A 17784-nucleotide genomic window follows, 5' to 3' on the forward strand; every position below is an offset into this window, starting at 1 on the left:
GGATCAAATGACACAGTTAACAAAACTGGCTATCACTGAATTAATAAATAGAGTTAATTTGTTAAACACTTTACAAGAACCAAAAGTGTTACTATTTTATGAATTATCGAAGTGGATGTAGCAATTTTCGTGTGCCACTAGTTATCGAGGGCACTCTTAGATTTACGTCTAACTTTACTCGTAACTTACGTTTACACTTCTTTGTGAAATGCTCTTCATTCGTAGATTTACGTTTACGTGCAAAACTACACTTACGATGTTTAGTGAAATTGGGTCCTGGAACCTGTTTGAGAAATGTATTGTTCTCGGTCTTGCTCGGTCAATAACACATTTCACAAACGTGTTTTATGATTTGATATAACAAACACTGCAGTGTAATCTCTCAATTTACGAGTATATTGGCAATTACACAGGACTCCGTAATGTTCGATTTTAATAATACAGTCTTTCACATTAACAATGAAGCGAAAAACAAACCTAAACTAACTATAATACAGTGTACCGATTATAAACAATCAAATATTTGCTATACACTGTAAAACTGTATATTGCAAGATATAACAGCACCGTAAATATCTTTATCTAACGCAATACAGAAAGCAATTTCCCCACAAACTGACCTACTGTTGTAATAAAATAGCAAGTAAGTCGGTTCCTTAATTTACTTCCATGTGTGAGTAAATGTTTAATATATAATTATTGCACATTACTTTAGATGCTGACCTATTTTTTGGACATTAGCAAGCCATAAAATTAATGAACTTCTGCTTTTTTTCACTTACTTTTTGTAAACAAACCCAATAATTGTATACTATTGATCTACGGCCATTTTATACTGATGACACTAAGTTTCCACAACGGAATCTCATGTAAAAATGTTAAACAAATTAGAGGTATTCAGAAATGTTTTTAGTTTAATCTATCGATACTGTCAATATATTATTACTTCAAATGGAGAATCCAAGAAGTTAACCAGTGAATGTGTATTGTTTTAATAATGACCATGTATAAGTAGTTGATAAATGCAGTATATTACCGGTCTCGGTGGTGTCCTGGTTAAGCCATCGGCCATAAGGCTGGTAGGTACAGGGTTTGCAGACCGGTACCGGCTCCCACCTAGAGCGAGTTTCAACGACTCAATGGGTAGGCGTAAGACCACTACACCCTCTTCTCTCTCACTAACCAATAACAACTAACAACTAACCCACTGTCCTGGACAGACAATCCATATAGCTGAGGTGTGTGCTCAGGACAACGTGCTTGAGCCTTAATTGAATATAAGCACGAAAATAAGTTGAAATGAATGAATGTAATAAACGCAGTATATTTTTGGAAATAAAACTGTTCTAGAATGCAATTCATAAACGTATTCTTTCCAATTTTAGAACATTAACCTAATTATAGGTTCTATGACATGAAAGAGTTCGCATTGTCGATAATACTAATAAGGTACAGTAAAACTAATATAAAAAATGTGTCACTTACGTGGGTGTGATTATTTATTTATTATCCATATACATTAAGCATGATTGTATTCGTTATTTGTGTATTTATGTCTTTATAATTTTATTAATGTGTATTTATGTATCTATAAATGTATTTATATATTTATTTATTTATTTATTCAATGTATTATTTATTCAAATTGCAATCTTAGAGGTACTTGATGACGTCAGTTTTACGAATCATTTAGAGCTACTTGCCAATCGGTTTCATCGGTTATTCACGACCTCAGGCGCATATGTAAGGTGCAGGTGTTGGGAATCGAAACAGGTTTTCTCAATTAATTTTCTAGGGGAGCATGTTTCGACCCCCTACCTAAACTTCGCTCTAGACTCCTCCCCTGCATTGAACTGTTATCAACAGCCCCGTTCCATTTTGTGGCATTATCAATTTATCATACTGAACTGTTTCTCAGCAAAATTCTCTTGTTTGAATATAATTAAATATTGACGCACACCACCGAACGGGCTCAGCTGTTCCACTGACAAAACATACAGAAAATAAACACAATTAGGACAATTACAAATATTTAACTAATTGATATAAGCTAATGACCGGTCATTGAACTCCGATGAACTCGTGAACAGTTAAATAGTTAAAGTTTCTTTTGTTTAACAACATCACTAGAGCACATTGATTTGTTAATCACTGGCTATTGGATGTCAAGCATGTGGTAATTATGACATATATAGAGGAAACCGGTTTAACCCGCCACATTTTCCATTAATAGCAAAGGATCTTTTATGTGCACCATCCCACAGACAGGATAGCACATACCACAGTCTTTGGTATATCATTTGTGGTGCACTGGGTGGCACGAGAATAGTACAATGGGCCCACCGACGGGGATCGATTCTTTCTAAATTTCAAAAAAGTATCAAGAGTTTAGCATCCAGTAGCCGATTAATAATCAATAAATGTGCTCTAGTGGTGTCGTTAAACAAAACAAAGTTTAACGATATATTTAACAAGAGCTGTTGTCATCATATTGTAAATATTCATTATACAACAATTCCTCATATACCGGTGTCTGTTTTTACGGACGTTTCAAGTTTTAAAGGCACACGATCACGCACAATAGTATATTCGGCAATTTTAAATAGCTTCGCTCTTGTCTTGATTTCAATATAATATGTGCACTAGACGGGGTAGCCCTTCTCGTGACGCCAAATCTATATTTAGGTAAGATTATTGCCTTGCTTTCGATACAAATGAGCACTCAATAGGTCTGTCAATTCACGTGACTAGACATATTTCGTACACCTTAAGCCTTACTTGACTCTAGGTGATACGCGGAAGAGGTAATAACATGATTATTTGTGTAATTTGTACTATATTTAAGGTAACACGATATAGTTATTTTTGCGATTCATGACAACGTCTAAGGTAATATGATATGATTAATTTTGCGATTCATAACAACGTCTGAGGTAATAAGGTATGATTATATTTGTGATTCATACTCCGTAACTTTATTTTAATTATATACGAAAATATCGATAACAAGTGAGACAGATAGCAAATGACATAGAAGGACTTTGCAACTGACTGAAAAACCCCAACAACATTTCGGGATAAATGAAACATGTATTTTCGGATATACTACGTTTCTGAACAGCTTAATAAGTGAACTGTCCATGATACTATTGGCTTAATGGCACATTTTTTTGTGGAAATTATTCTCACTCTCACTCTCACAAACTATTAAATATAAAGACATAAATTAGTATAGATGATGATGATTATAATGATGATGACAATGATGGTGATGCTGGCAATTTATATTCGTGCTTATATTAATTGCAGTGTATTTTTAACATTTAATCTAGTTGCTGAGCCAATTGGCCTACTTCCCATTCCAGCCAGTGCCCCACACATGGTGTAATAACGGTCGTGGTATGTTCTATCCAATCATTACGATGGTGAATGTAAAAGATCCATTGCTGCTAACCGAAAGTAGTAACCCATGGAGTGGCGGCAAAGGACTTCCTTTCGCTCTGTCCTTGTTGTGCTGTATGGTGTATAGAACCAAATCAAATCCCATAGACGATAATAGTGACATATGTGACTAAAACTCCTACCTGTAGCGTATCAATCGACATAAACAGCACGAATATAAACACTACCACCCCTCACCCTTAAAGTGAATAAAACATTTGGGTGTGAAGGTGTTCATTTCAGAGATGGATCAATATAAAAAATGGTAACATTTTGGGTCCCGGCTCTAAATTAAACCACACATATTTGTAATATATTTCGGACATTAGTTTTAAAAAATCAGTCTTTTATTTCAGAAATTATGCCGAAATTTCATGTCCCTTGCAAGGGGTGATTTTATATAAAGTTGAATATTTTGTTAAAAAATATATTTGAGTACTTTTTCTTTTACCTGTTTCAAGCACAAGGCTACTTGACACAGTGATACTAGATGAAATAAAATTGCATAAATTTTTTGCCCAGATGAAACTATTTTTTTGTTTACGACCAACATTCTCACATTTATCACCAATCACAGGACTTGTGAACTCTGTCAAAAGGTGGGTGCACCTCGAACTTTTTATTAGAAAAGAAGTTGTTGTTTTTTTCTGTTTGTTTTTCTTACATGTCCAGACGGTGTGTTTCGGAATAATGTTAAAAAAAACTTACTTCTGCCTAGAAGATTATCAACAAGGCAGCTTGTATGATCTTTTCTATGCACTTGCTGTCATCACACTTCACAGACAAACAAAAAATAATTGTAACAAATAATTAATTGTTTGAATTTATTACAGATGTTTCAGCGGAAAGTGGGCGGATGGCATGATCTGACCAACGTCGACTACCACTGCTGGCCCTTATCTGCCAACGGCGCCAACCCCACGCCATTCACCAGTTGTCCAGGTACAATGTTTCCTTAGGGTGGTGGGCGTCACACCAAACCATTTATAAGTTGATCAGGTAGAAGGTACCTTTATATATGATATATAATTCCACCATCCTCAAGGGCGGGACGTAGCCCAATGCTAGTGATCGCCTGATGCGCGGTCGATGTAGGATCGATCCCCCTTGGTGTACCCATTGGATTATTTTTCTTTCTAGACAGTGCACCACGACTGATGGCTGAGGTATGTGCTATCCTGTCTTTAGAAACGTACATAATATCCCTTGCTGTTTCGGATAAGATTTGAAAATTGTGGATTAGGAGTTGACTAGATGCAAAAACGCTTGGATAGAAATGGCTCTCCGTATTGTAAGCTGACCAAGTAACTAGAGGTTGTAACTAACGTTTTCTGGATTTTTTTCTTTCCTATATTTCTGTCAGCGGATCATAAATGCATTTCAATTTGTCTCGATACATTTTTATCCCATAATTTCGTTTTAAAATTATACACACGTCGTAAATTCTCTAGATTTATTTTGTTGCCTTGTTTTGTTTAAGACCATATACATACCCTGGTTATTTCTGAAGTGATATATTAACCATTCGCACCCGTCTAATGTTATTTTAGTATACAACGTCAGTGTTGTGTTTCATTAAATACATCGCTGCAATAGGTCTATACAGGCTAGGCGTACATGAGCCACATATTTGTTTAATTATACTCATAATTATTATCGCCATCATCGTGACCATGACAACGACCATATTATTCTTTATCGTAACCGCCATCATCAACATTATCATCACAACACAAGAAGCAGCAACATCAGCATTCTTTACAAATGTATTGAAATATTTTGTATTGTCATGTATAATAAACTGATAAAGGTATATGAAGAACTGAGTTGAGTCGTTTTACTTTACAGGTGTGAACATCCGTTGGGTAGTACCGCCCCCTGACGAAATTCGAGCTCAGGAGCCGTTTAACGTGACGTATGAACTGACCTTGGGTCCACAATTCTTTCCTTGGGCTGTGTCATTTAACATTTTCAACGAAGCAGGAGGGACTGGCATTAGGTAAGTCTGTCTGTACCTAAAACGAAAGGGGAAGACGGGAGAAGTGGGGTGGGTGGGGTGGGGGGGGGGGGAGGGGGTATTATGGACAATTTGGAATAACACGACTGGTATATCAAAGTTTAAAGTTCATTTTGTTTAACAACACCACTAGAGCACATTGATGTTTGTTAATCATCGGCTATTGGATGTAAGAAAAAGGCCGTGATATGTGCTGCCCTGTCTTTGGGAAAGTGCACATAAAGGATCCCTCGCTTCTATAATGGAACGATGTAGCAGGTTTCCTCTACGTGTCACAATGACAAAATGTTTGACATCGAATAGCTGATGAATATAATATTAATGTGTTCTAGTAATGCGTTCAAACAAAACAAACTTTAACTTCCTTCAGTTTATTCCTTTCCCTCCCTCGTTTCAGCAACGCGACAGAAGCTGAGGACTGGTGTAAAAACACGATCTGCCCACTGCCAAAAGACGCCACCCAGGAGAACTGCTGTATCCATCACGTGAACGTCCACTCGTGTCCTCTCGATAATACGGCCCTTGTCCAGAACGGACTCTGTGGGCCGTGGATCCCGCCTCACGGGTCGATATTCACCCACTCGGAGGTCCACGTCGGCCCCGTGGATCACGGCAACTGGACGAGCGGTGTTGGCGGTCTGTACGAACCCGGCGATGTATCGATGATCGCTCACTTCAAGTTGGCCAAGATGCATATAGCTGTTGAAAAACAAATAAAAGTTTTGCCAAGGACTGGTAAGATTTAGTTTTGGGGTAATTTGTAATTCATTGTCGTGTTGATATATCCACGCAAGCACATGCATCAACTATCTGGGATGTTTGTCCAGAAAAGTTTATGCTTGTAGCTCCCCATTAAATATAGAAAAGGAGACACATACAAAATAGAGAGAGAGAGAGAGAGAGAGAGAGAGAGAGAGAGAGAGAGAGAGAGAGAGAGAGAGAGAGAGAGAGACCGAGACACACACACACACACACACACACACACACACACACACACACACACACACACACACACAGAAAACAGGGGCCAATAAATAGTCCTAAAAACACAGATAAAAAGGCATGTACAGAAAAATTAAGATGTGTATTGGACTTCGCAAATAAACATAGCAAGCATTCGGAGAGACATACTAAAGCAATAAATGTTCCCTACCGGGCCCAACAAATTTCTTATCACTTATATTTAAGGGTCATAACTGAAAAAATCAACTCAGTATCTTGAGGTATTGCAAAAAAAGGCCGAAAAATACATTTTTGTTTCTATCAAAAATGGGTAAATCGCCATGACAGCCAAGCTTGATCTGTGACAGTACAGGATGAAGCTATAAATAAAATTTCAGCTCGATATCTCGAGGCATTGTTGAAAAAAATACATCCGGAAAACTATATGTGGGACACACGGACGCTCGGACGGACAGACAGACAGACAGAGACGAAACCTATAGTCCCCACCGGCTGGACCGGTAGGTGACTAAAAAGTCAGGGAATATGTATTAAGTGTTATTGCATTGCTGAGAAAAATGACAGTGTTTTGAAACTCTATACCATATCCTAGTGACCTTTATAGCAATATAATATGTCTATATTTACTTATATCGCACACCTTTATTACCATAATTAAACTAAATATGTATAAACTATATATTATAAATGTTAAAATATTATTGTTCGTTATTTGGTGACGTTGCTGTTGACACGTGTATTTCAGTGTGTGGGGACGGTAACTGCGAGGGCGGGGAGGGTGAGACGTGTCACAACTGCCCCGCTGACTGTGGATCGTGCCCTCTCAAGGTCTGGCAGATCAGTATCATCATCGTTGGTTGTCTGGTAGCGCTGGGCGTACCCATAGGCGCATGCGGGGTAAGATGACGTGTAACTATTGTTCCTATGTCGTGATTAGATTTCATACAGGTACCAATATTGGGTGTTAAAAACCAAAGTAAAATTCAAGGCCAACTTACTCATAAAAATAGTTTTTTTCCGTTTCTTTATTTTTTCCTTTAATTCTTTCTTTCTTTTACTTCTTCTTTAAATGTCCATCGATACTGCTATTAATGATCTATAAGTACAGTTACAGCATTATTTTGTTTTATTGTTTGATGCAATACAAATGTGTAATGGTATTGTAAACTAGCTAAAAAAAAGTATTGTAAACTAGCAATATCAATTTACTTATTTGATCTGTAACGAATCTTGATATAACACGTGTAAGAAGGAGTTAAGAGATGGAAGCAAAAAACCCCAAACAACAACAGCAATAAAACAACAAAACAAACAAACACACACACACCCTACCCCCCAAAAATAATAAATAAATAAAACTATGGCGGGCATTGCAAAATACACTTCATGCTTCAAACAATAAAATTAAGCATCCAAACAGTAACAAAAATCCATGCCACTTTCAACCTGATTACTACCGGCAACACATATTGTTTATATTCATTTATCAGCTTACAGATCTGTTGCCTCACAGTCACGGTGTCTATCCCCACAATATAAAAATAAAGGTGTTGGTCGGCCTCTGAATTCCAATACTGTTTAAACATTTGTTCACATAAATAAAGCATATTTTAGTCACTGTATCTTCTGTTTTGTCAAAGGGCGGGACGTAGCCCAGTGGTAAAATGCTCACTTGATACGCGGTCGGTCTAGGATCGATCCCCGTCGGTGAGGCTATTGGGTTATTTCTCTCTAGACAGTACACCACGACTGGTATATCAAAGGCCGTGATATGTGCTATCCTGTCTGTGGGATGGTGCTTATAAAGGATTTCATCTCTATGACTGTCAAAATGACCATATGTTTGACATTCAATAGCCGATAATTAATAAATCAATGTACTCTAGTGATGTCGTTAAAGAAAAGAAACTTTAACTTCTACTTTGACACGTTATATTTCATTTGTATTTTTTATACGTTTTTTTTTGTTTGTTTAGGGAACGTGATTGTTGTTTTGGACTGATAGTGGTTGTTGTTATAGATGCAGTTGGTTTTGTTGTTGTGTTTTACCTCCAAGGTTCCATAACTAGTGGGGGTGAGGGAAATAGGGTAATGTACTGATGTATACATTAACATAAACAACTTCAAATTAATTGAGTTGAAGCTATATTGACGTACATGATGGTTATTGCTGCACACAGTTTGTATTCCTGTTTGATCAGTACCCGACAGACCATAAACCATTATTCGTGTGATGTTACTGTGGAATCCCCAAGGACTATAAAACCATCGGCGCATAGCATGACAGTGATACTTATCCCAACATTTACAATAAATAATAATTCTGATTTGTAACTATCTGTATCTAAAATGCCAGGATATATTGCTAGATTCCATATCATAATTTCAGGACGACGTGATTATATCTAAAGCTGAAAACAGGTAATAACTAAATATCCGAAATAGCAATGATGGCGATACATCGGATTTATTTTAATTAAGAATATTGTTTCGTACTTTTGACTAAACGGTCGTGTATAGAAAATAGCTTTTGCGACGTATCTAAACCTGGACCCAATTTCACAAAGCATCGTAAGCCTAGTTTTACACGTAAACGTAAATCTACGACTAAACCACGATTCTTATTACTACTAATACTAATAGAACACTAATATACATGTACTTTGAATTACACATATATATCGTTTTCTTTTATCCTTAAAATGATCCATCTTTCACAATGATGTAATTTTCTGCGTGAAATACATGTCAAACACGTGTAAATGTATGACCGATATAACTGCTAGTGGCAGACTTAAAGTTACGATCTTTTGTGAAATGGGCTCCAGTAGCCTACGTGACGTCAATTGTTTTTGTTTTGTTCTATACTGCAAGTGTCAAACACTAATCTGGGACACTTGAAAGTTAAAGTTTGTTTTATTTAACGACACCACTAGAGCACATTGATTTATTAATCATCGGTAATTGGATGTTAAACATTTGGTCATTCTGACATATAGTTTTGGAAATGAAACCCAAAACATTTGATTATTAGTAGCAAGCGATATGTTATATGCACCATCCCACATACATGCTAGCACATACCACAGCCTTTGATATACCAGTCGTGGTGCACTGATGGGTTAGTGGTTAGTTGTTCGTGGTTATATAGTGAGAGATAACTCGGTGTAGTGGCCTTACACCTACCCATTGAGTCGTTAAACTCGCTTTGGGTGGGAGCCGATACCGAGAGGAGAACCCAGTACCTAATAGTTTGAATGAATGTTTAACGACACCCCAGCACGAAAAATACATCGGCTATTGGGTGTCAAACTATGGTAAAACCAAAACATAAAATGATGAACCACATCAATATAAAAATTCAAAATTTAAATAAAAACACTGTAAAGGACTGTGCAAAAATACAAATATCACAGATAGATACAATTAAAATTTATAATAAAAGTCAGTATCTCGAAGAAATTGAAATAAAAGTTCTGGATGGAATCGAAATGATTCCATCACATTTCTCTGACCAAATATATCTTTTCGACTTTCTTTCAAATACTTACACTCCACCAATATGTGGCGCACCGTCAGAGTACACTGACAGTGCTCACAGTGAGATGGATGATCTTTCCTTAAGATAAATGAATGGGTCAAATATGTATGACCGATGCGAGCACGACACAAGACAATTTCATCCTTCCTGCACTGTCTATAGGAGGACCGCCACTCTCCCAAGACTGGCTTGATAGCATGAAGCTTGTTCGCAACCGCACCGACCCAATCATGTTATCACGTCGAAAAGATAACTTGGTTAATACTATATTTAAAATCAGTATAAGGCACAACAACCCTGGCATGAGGCAAATCCAAAGCAGACAAAGCGTCGGTAAAATCAATATTGGAAAGCGACAAAAAACGCTTAATGCGAAAAACAAATGTACGAATAGCATTTGGCCTTGCATCAAACAACTTCATATATTTGTTATCAAACACCGCATCGTGTGTAGGATGTTTCGGTAAAGATTTAATCTTGCTAGCATACTGCAGAGAAAGCTTTGCACGTCTAGCACCCAAACAAGGTTCGTGTGCATCAACGTACAAGCTCTCTACAGGGGATGGTCCAGCTTCATATTGCGTAAAGCTTGGAGACACTAATGTGAGTCAGTAAAAATAATAAATTTGGATGCCATCGAATCTTTGATTTCATCTAAGGTTGTAATGACTGCCCAAACTTCAGCACTAAAAATTGATGCTGAGTCAGGCAATTTCATGGAAAGTATTGTGTCTGATGTAGAAACTGTAGCACAAGCCATAGAATTCCAATACCGTGATCCGTCTGTATACACTGGAATGTAATCACGATACTTGTCTTGAATTTCCATGAAAAACTGTTTATAAACAACAGCATCTGTACGATCTTTCTTCACATGCGCCAGATCAAACACAGTTTTAGGTGGTGTAATACACCAAGGTGGTAAAACAAAATATGAAGGAGTTCCCAAAGCGTCAGTAAAATCATTATTGGAAAGCGACAGAAAACGCTTAATGCGAAAACCAAATGTACCAATAGCATTTGGCCTTGCATCAAACAACTTCATATATTTGTTATCAAACACCGCATCATGTGTAGGATGTTTCGGTAAAGATTTAATCTTGCTAGCATACTGCAGAGAAAGCTTTGCACGTCTAGCACCCAAACAAGGTTCGTGTGCATCAACGTACAAGCTCTCTACAGGAGATGTTCTAAATGCACCAAGACAAAGCAAAAGTCCCTGGTTGTGTATAGGATCTAGAATCTGCAAGTAAGACTTGCGTGCCGACCCATACACAATGCATCCATAATCAAGTTTAGACCTCACAAGAGATCTATACAGACGGAGCATAACCTTTCGGTCTGCTCCCCATTCCGTATTACCAATAACTTTTACAATATTGAGAGCTTTTAAGCCTTTCTTGTTAACATATTTAAGATGGTTCACAAAAGATAACTTCCTATCAAATATATCCCCCAGAAATTTGGTCTCCTCCACAACTGGAATTGAATTTTTGTCCAGAAACAACTGTGGATCTAAGTGGATACCTCTTTTCTGGCAGATATGCATACAAACCGTTTTTGCCGTTGATAATCTAAAGCCATTGTCAGTTGCCCATTGATGAAGTTTATTCAAACAAAGCTGCAACTTACGTTCAATGATAATCATGTTGGACGACTAACAGTTTAAAGTACGACACGTTAACCACTGCACTACACCATGGAGGCTGGTGGCTAGTGCTTTTAGTATTGTTCATTCATTCATGAATTTAAAAAAAGATGAAAAAAGAAGAAGACGTTTTAATGCTGTAGCGTTGTAAACCTTTTTGTTAGTGTGAATCTGAGAGCAATAAACTTTTATACTTTAGTCATTATTACTATTTCACGCTAAACAATGCCGTGGGAAAGAGGCTAAGTACCAGTAATAGTGGTAAAGTACATTATTATACCTATAAACACTATACAGTGTTTGTGTGGACAGATAGAGTGCCGTCCATTACAGAAAGCCTTACAAATTAAAAACTGCAGACTGCTGGACATTCTGGGTTCAATTAATCTGCGTGAACTGTGACAATCGATAGAGATAGTAATTTGGTTATAATGTACAAACAGTTGTGTGCGGATGGACAGTCAGTTCGTATCGGTTTCCAATATTGTTTGTAGCTGGAAATTGAAAACCGTTTACTTGTAAGTGTTCGTGTATAACATTTCAACAATAAGCGGAAAGTAATCAATTGGGACGGATGTAGAAATCTATAGTACTAGTACACACATGTAGTGAATGGGGAGTTATTCGCATTGACAGTCGCCGATAAACTGTTATTGTTTAAGGGGAGCTATCATTCTCACTCCCCATCCCTGAGAGTGAGACTAGTTCAAGGAGAGTAAGGTCAGGTCAGAGGGTTTTACGCGCACATTCAGAGCAAGCTGTTGTAGCGTCGCCTGTCATGGGCGCAGGTACCGGCCTCGGCCGGCTCCTCCATCCAGGACAGGAAAAGGGATGGGGTGGGTGGGAGAAGGGACCGCCTGCACTGACAGGTGCAAGAGAGCACCAGCAGCCCGACCGGAGTCGGTAACAGGCGGAGGTTCAAGGAGAGTAGTTTGTGTGCATTTATATTGTATTAATATGTCTTAAAAAAGGAAGGAAATGTTTTATTTAACGAATCACTCAAAACATTTTATTTACGGTTATATGGCGTCGGACATATGGTTAAGGGGATGCAGTCGATTCGTCCACTGGACAATTCTTCCACGGACGATTCGTCCACTGAAAATTCGTCCACTGAGGAACTCGAGACAATTCGTCCACTACAAAAAAACACAGTTCCGGACGATTCGTCCACTGGGTTTTTATTTCCCCAGTACATTTCGTCCACGGACTAAATAATGTGTACTACATTTACGTAGGGGCTAAATAAACTATTAGATATATTTTACCCCGTATTGTTTTTTGCTGTGTCATAAATTTACAAAGGTGAAAATAAATTATATTACGCTTAGTAGATGTTTTTGTAACAATGCTCTGCAGACATAATTCTTTGGCGTTTCTATTTATTCGGTTATTGTTTGTTTCTATAATGTACGCCTTTCACGCTACATGTCGTAGGATGTTTTTAGTACAATATACCCAGTAAAGATAATCTTTAGCCCTTACCTTTCAACTTGTTTGGTTTCCGTTTGCTTTACCAATTAAGTGTACAGGTGTTCTCTATTGTGATATTGTGAAGTAATTAGTTTAAGCTTGTTTCACCAAGTTGGATCCAGTAGCGTCTAAAACAACATTTAATTAAATTGGAATTGAAGATAACAAGTTTTTATTTTATTTCGAGGTTATTAGGCATATGGGGATAACATGTGACGAGGGAGGGTACAGTGGATAGAATTTATGGCATTGAAGGAGAACATGACATGGTAATAAAGTCTTCCGACGCGGAGGCTTGCATTACCTATTTACCTCATCGTGACATGTGAGATAATGTACGAGCGAGTGGACGAATCATCCGCATGATAATGAATACAAACAGCAATCTAATTAAAATTAGCTCCACTATTACATGTGGATCTAACAGCAGCCAGTTGTAGCTCATGTCCACCAATCAAAACCTTACTTGCAGAATCACGCCAGTGATTTGAAAATAATTTGAAAATATTCCGAATTATTCTGAGGGTATACGATATGTTTCATGTGAATTACGATAGCCTTATTTAGACCAGTAGAACTAATTTTAATCAGATTGCTAACAATACTGCGTAGTCTCCAATGTCCAAGTAACATTTCGTCTGTAAATAATAATTTATGGGCAATAGGCAACTATATTAACGTGCCCCTATCCACGAAGGTTCAGGCACGCCCACTACGGATTTAGCCTCTGACTTCGCCAGTGACTAACTCCGGAGCAGGGGGGGGGGGGGGGGGGTGTGTAAGTTTGAGGTGGGCAGAATTTGGAAAATAGCCAGTTAGTAGAGTCCAGCGAGAACGCGGACCAAATAGCAGACACCAAGTGAGGCCGAGCTGTGATTGGCTGAATTTCGATTCCTTGGGAAACTTGTCAAAAGTCTAAGTCTGCAGTTTGAATCCAGCGAAAGCGCGGACCAAATCGTAGCACCAAGTGGGGCCAAGCTGTGATTGGCTGAAGTTCGATTCCTTGGTGAAAACTTGACAAACTACGTCTACCGAGAATAACTGCATCCAAAAGCATGTCTGGACACTAAAATTAAAGCCAAAATTAGTTAAGACTGCTCGGTCGAAAGGTTTAAAGGTGATTGTGAGCAATTGAACGGGCGCCAAAATAAAGTGCGTCGGACTATTTATAAAAAAATAAACATAAGAATTTTGAACAATCATCGAAATGTTTAAAGTCCAACTAGCCCAATAAAGGAGGTTGATACCTGTCCTAGCAAAGGTTGGCGTCTATGGCGATCCGATGAAGTCGGTGGTGTCCAGATGTGGAAGATCAGGCCGGTAGGGGGAGGCTGCTAAACTCTTGGTGATGAACCGGTAGTCGTCCCCCGCTATGGTTTTGAGGACGCGGTGTAGGGTGGGGTTGTCCATCTCCTTGAGTAGCAGCGCTTGGTTGTATCTTCCCCTCCGGCGGATGGTGACGCAAACTGCGTTGATATCCACATCAACTTGGACGCGGTGGACGGCAAAGTCCCCTTCATCGGGATTGGCTGGCAGTGGGTGGTACGCCTTGTGTTTGGGCTCGCTGATGAGCTGGCGAACGTCCTCCAGATTGGATTTAATCAGTTGATGGAAACGCGGGTGGAGCTTGCTGGCCTTCAGTGTCCATTGTTTTCCTGGTTGTTGCTCTGGCTTCGGCGGTTGAGTAGGGCGACATGGCCTGTCTGGGGTGGCACTCGGGGGAGTGGTCGCCTTCCTCTTCACCACTGCCGTCTTCCGGGCCGGGACCTCTACGGGCGTCGGCGGTTTAATTGGCGACACATCCGGAGGTCCAGAAGAAAAGGCCGATGGATCGGGTCTGTTGTAGGGAGTGACACAGATCGCTGTGTCAAACTCGTTCAGATCCTCGTTCTCCATCGAAGAGACTGCGTCGGTTGGAGCCGGAGCCACTTCCTTCTTCGTCTTCTTCTTCGGGGCGGTCCAGCAGACGGAGTCGCTGCCGGCGGTTTAGCCGCCGGTTTTGACTTCCCCTGCGCCGCCGCTGGCGCACGTCTCCCCTTCCTCCACCTTCCTTTCTTCGGAACTCTATCTCCGTACACCAAGGTCACGGTTGCCCGTGACCCGGTGTACGAGATTCGATACTCCAGTAGAGCGCCGTATGTTGCGATACGTCCCCCCAGGTGGGGGGGGGGGGGGGGGGGGGGGTTAATCGCACAGCACAGTCGACAACGTCTGACTCCAAGGGCTGCATGACTGGGAATGAATAATAATTTAAATATTGACCAATCACACTTCGCCTTTTATAACGGTATTTGCGAGCATACAAATTCTAAAAATATCGGGCGAGTCTATTTTAGTGGCCGCAGTACAGCGAACCATTCCAATATGTCTTCATTTTTACATTAACAATTATTTATTTTATAAAATAAAACTTGTTTTAAGGCATTCGTAATTCACACGAAACATGCAATAGTGGAGCTAATTTTAATTAGATTGTACAAACAATTAATAAAAACTGGATATTAATGTTGAATTCTAACTCTATTTTACTTTTTTGGTTATAGTATACCACAAAATAATGTTAAGAAACGATTACAATGTCAAAGAAATAACTATTAATATGTTTGAAAAAAATGCACTCATCGAGTGGACGAATTGTCCGAGGTGAGTGGGCGAATCGTCCGTGGACGAACCGTCCGGTGGACGAACCGTCCGTGGACGAATTGTCCAGTGGACGAACCGTCTGGAAAGCTGGATAAGGACCACACATATATTGAGAGAGGAAACCCGCCATCGCCACTTCGTGGGCTACTCTTTTCGATTAGCAGCAGGGGATCTTTTATATGCACTATCCCATAGACAGGATAGCACATACCACGGCTTTTGATGTACTAGTCGTGGTTCACTGGCTGGAGCGTGAAATAGCCCAATGGGGCAATGTCTTAAATGCCCGCTCCCTTATTCATATGTTAGGGGAGCAGTTAATCACTACACACAACTGTTTTTACGTTGATGTCTGTAATCAGAATTATATTTTGTCTATCTGACTGTCTCTCTGTCTCTCTCTCTCTCTCTATGTCTGTCTCTATGCAGGCGCGGACCCAAGGGCGATCACAACGGTACCGTGACCTCTCATTTGGATTGGACTGGATTGGATAACATATTAACGTGCCTATATCCAATTAAGGTTCAAGCACGTCTCTCCCGGGCACAATATCCGACTTCGCCAGTGATTGGGTCCGGGACAGAAGGGATGGGGGGGGGGGGGGGGGGGGGCAATTAGGGAAAAAGTACAATTTAAAAAATAAAATAAAAAGTTGAAAATGGACAGAATAGAAAATAGCAATTAGGGAAAAAGTTAATATCATAGAATTTAGGGGAAAAAGCTAAAATTTAAAAAATAAAATAAAAAGTTAACAAGCTAAAAATAAAAGAACTGATTGCTCGGCTGAATAGTTTTATAATTTGGAGCATTTTAGAAGGACAATCCAAAGAGCAAGCAACTAAATTAGGAATCTCATTAAAATTATACTAAATCTACCTTAATGGGGTATATTTTATAATAAATCATAAACACTCGCCGATGTAGATGAAAACTACAAAATTGAAGCCTGTCCCTCAATATAAAATCCTGCTATCCCAAGCCAGCTATATATTATCTATACAGTAATCTTCCACACAAATATCAAGCTGACGATTGTAAACATGTCCCTCACGAAAAGCCAATAAACACTGGATGTAATGGGGCACTTCAGAGTTCGGAGGTGCGGGGGAGTATGCAGTCCCTTGATGCCAAGTGTTATGGTTTAACTGATGCGATAAACTGAACTGAACTGAATTTACTTCACGAACATTTCTTGTAGCCGTGTCTTATTAGTACGCTTTGGCCAGATTGCAGATTGCCAACCCCAGTCACAACGTTTAATTATATATACATAGTGGCCTGTCTTTCAAGCCAAACAAGATTTCCTAACGTGGGGACTTGTTTGGGTGCCCCTCCTCACGCAAAAAAATCCTTTCTTTGCGAGAGTTAGCATGATACCTTTCTGAGGATTTTCAACTTTCCCCAAATGTTTTAGGGGCATGACCCATATACGCACATTAGCGTAGCTCTCCCCCTCACACACACATACACTGTCTTTTATATTTGCCTGTAGCCCCATAACACGACTCATACACAGTGTAGGTACTCCAACCAATGCTGGTGCCCCTCAATATAAAATCCTGGCTATCCCAATGCCTGCCCCTCAATATAAAATCCTGGCTATCCCAATGCCTGCCCCTCAATATAAAATCCTGGCTATCCCAATGCCTGCCCCTCAATATAAAATCCTGGCTATCCCAATGCCTGCCCCTCAATATAAAATCTTGGCTATCCCAATGCCTGCCCCTCAATATAAAATCTTGGCTATCCCAATGCCTGCCCCTCAATATAAAATCTTGGCTATCCCAATGCCTGCCCCTCAATATAAAATCTTGGCTATCCCAATGCCTGCCCCTCAATATAAAATCTTGGCTATCCCAATGCCTGTCCTCAATATAAAATCCTGGTTATCCCAATGCCTGTCCTCAATATAAAATCCTGGTTATCCCAATGCCTGCTCCTCAATATAAAATCCTGGTTGCACCAATGCCTACACACCCCACCTCCGACTTCAGTGGTTTTGATTAAAAACACACAAAACAAAAACAAAACAACAACAACCAAACAACAACAATCAA

At 39.3% G+C, this 17784-nt stretch overlaps 1 protein-coding gene across 1 annotated transcript in view; it reads left to right on the forward strand.

Annotated features, from left to right (window-relative positions):
- Positions 1 to 17784, forward strand: part of LOC121374438 (atrial natriuretic peptide receptor 1-like) — a 61842-nt gene that overhangs the window by 11854 nt on the left and 32204 nt on the right. The window contains exons 2-6 of the mRNA XM_041501540.1: positions 4275 to 4383; positions 5290 to 5440; positions 5856 to 6193; positions 7167 to 7318; positions 14506 to 15079. Of these exons, the coding sequence (XP_041357474.1) occupies positions 4275 to 4383; positions 5290 to 5440; positions 5856 to 6193; positions 7167 to 7318; positions 14506 to 15079 (1324 nt within the window). The remainder of the gene's footprint in view (positions 1 to 4274; positions 4384 to 5289; positions 5441 to 5855; positions 6194 to 7166; positions 7319 to 14505; positions 15080 to 17784) is intronic.

The sequence above is a fragment of the Gigantopelta aegis genome, chromosome 6 (genome assembly GCF_016097555.1).
Source record: "Gigantopelta aegis isolate Gae_Host chromosome 6, Gae_host_genome, whole genome shotgun sequence".
In the NCBI taxonomy this organism is placed as follows: domain Eukaryota; kingdom Metazoa; phylum Mollusca; class Gastropoda; order Neomphalida; family Peltospiridae; genus Gigantopelta; species Gigantopelta aegis.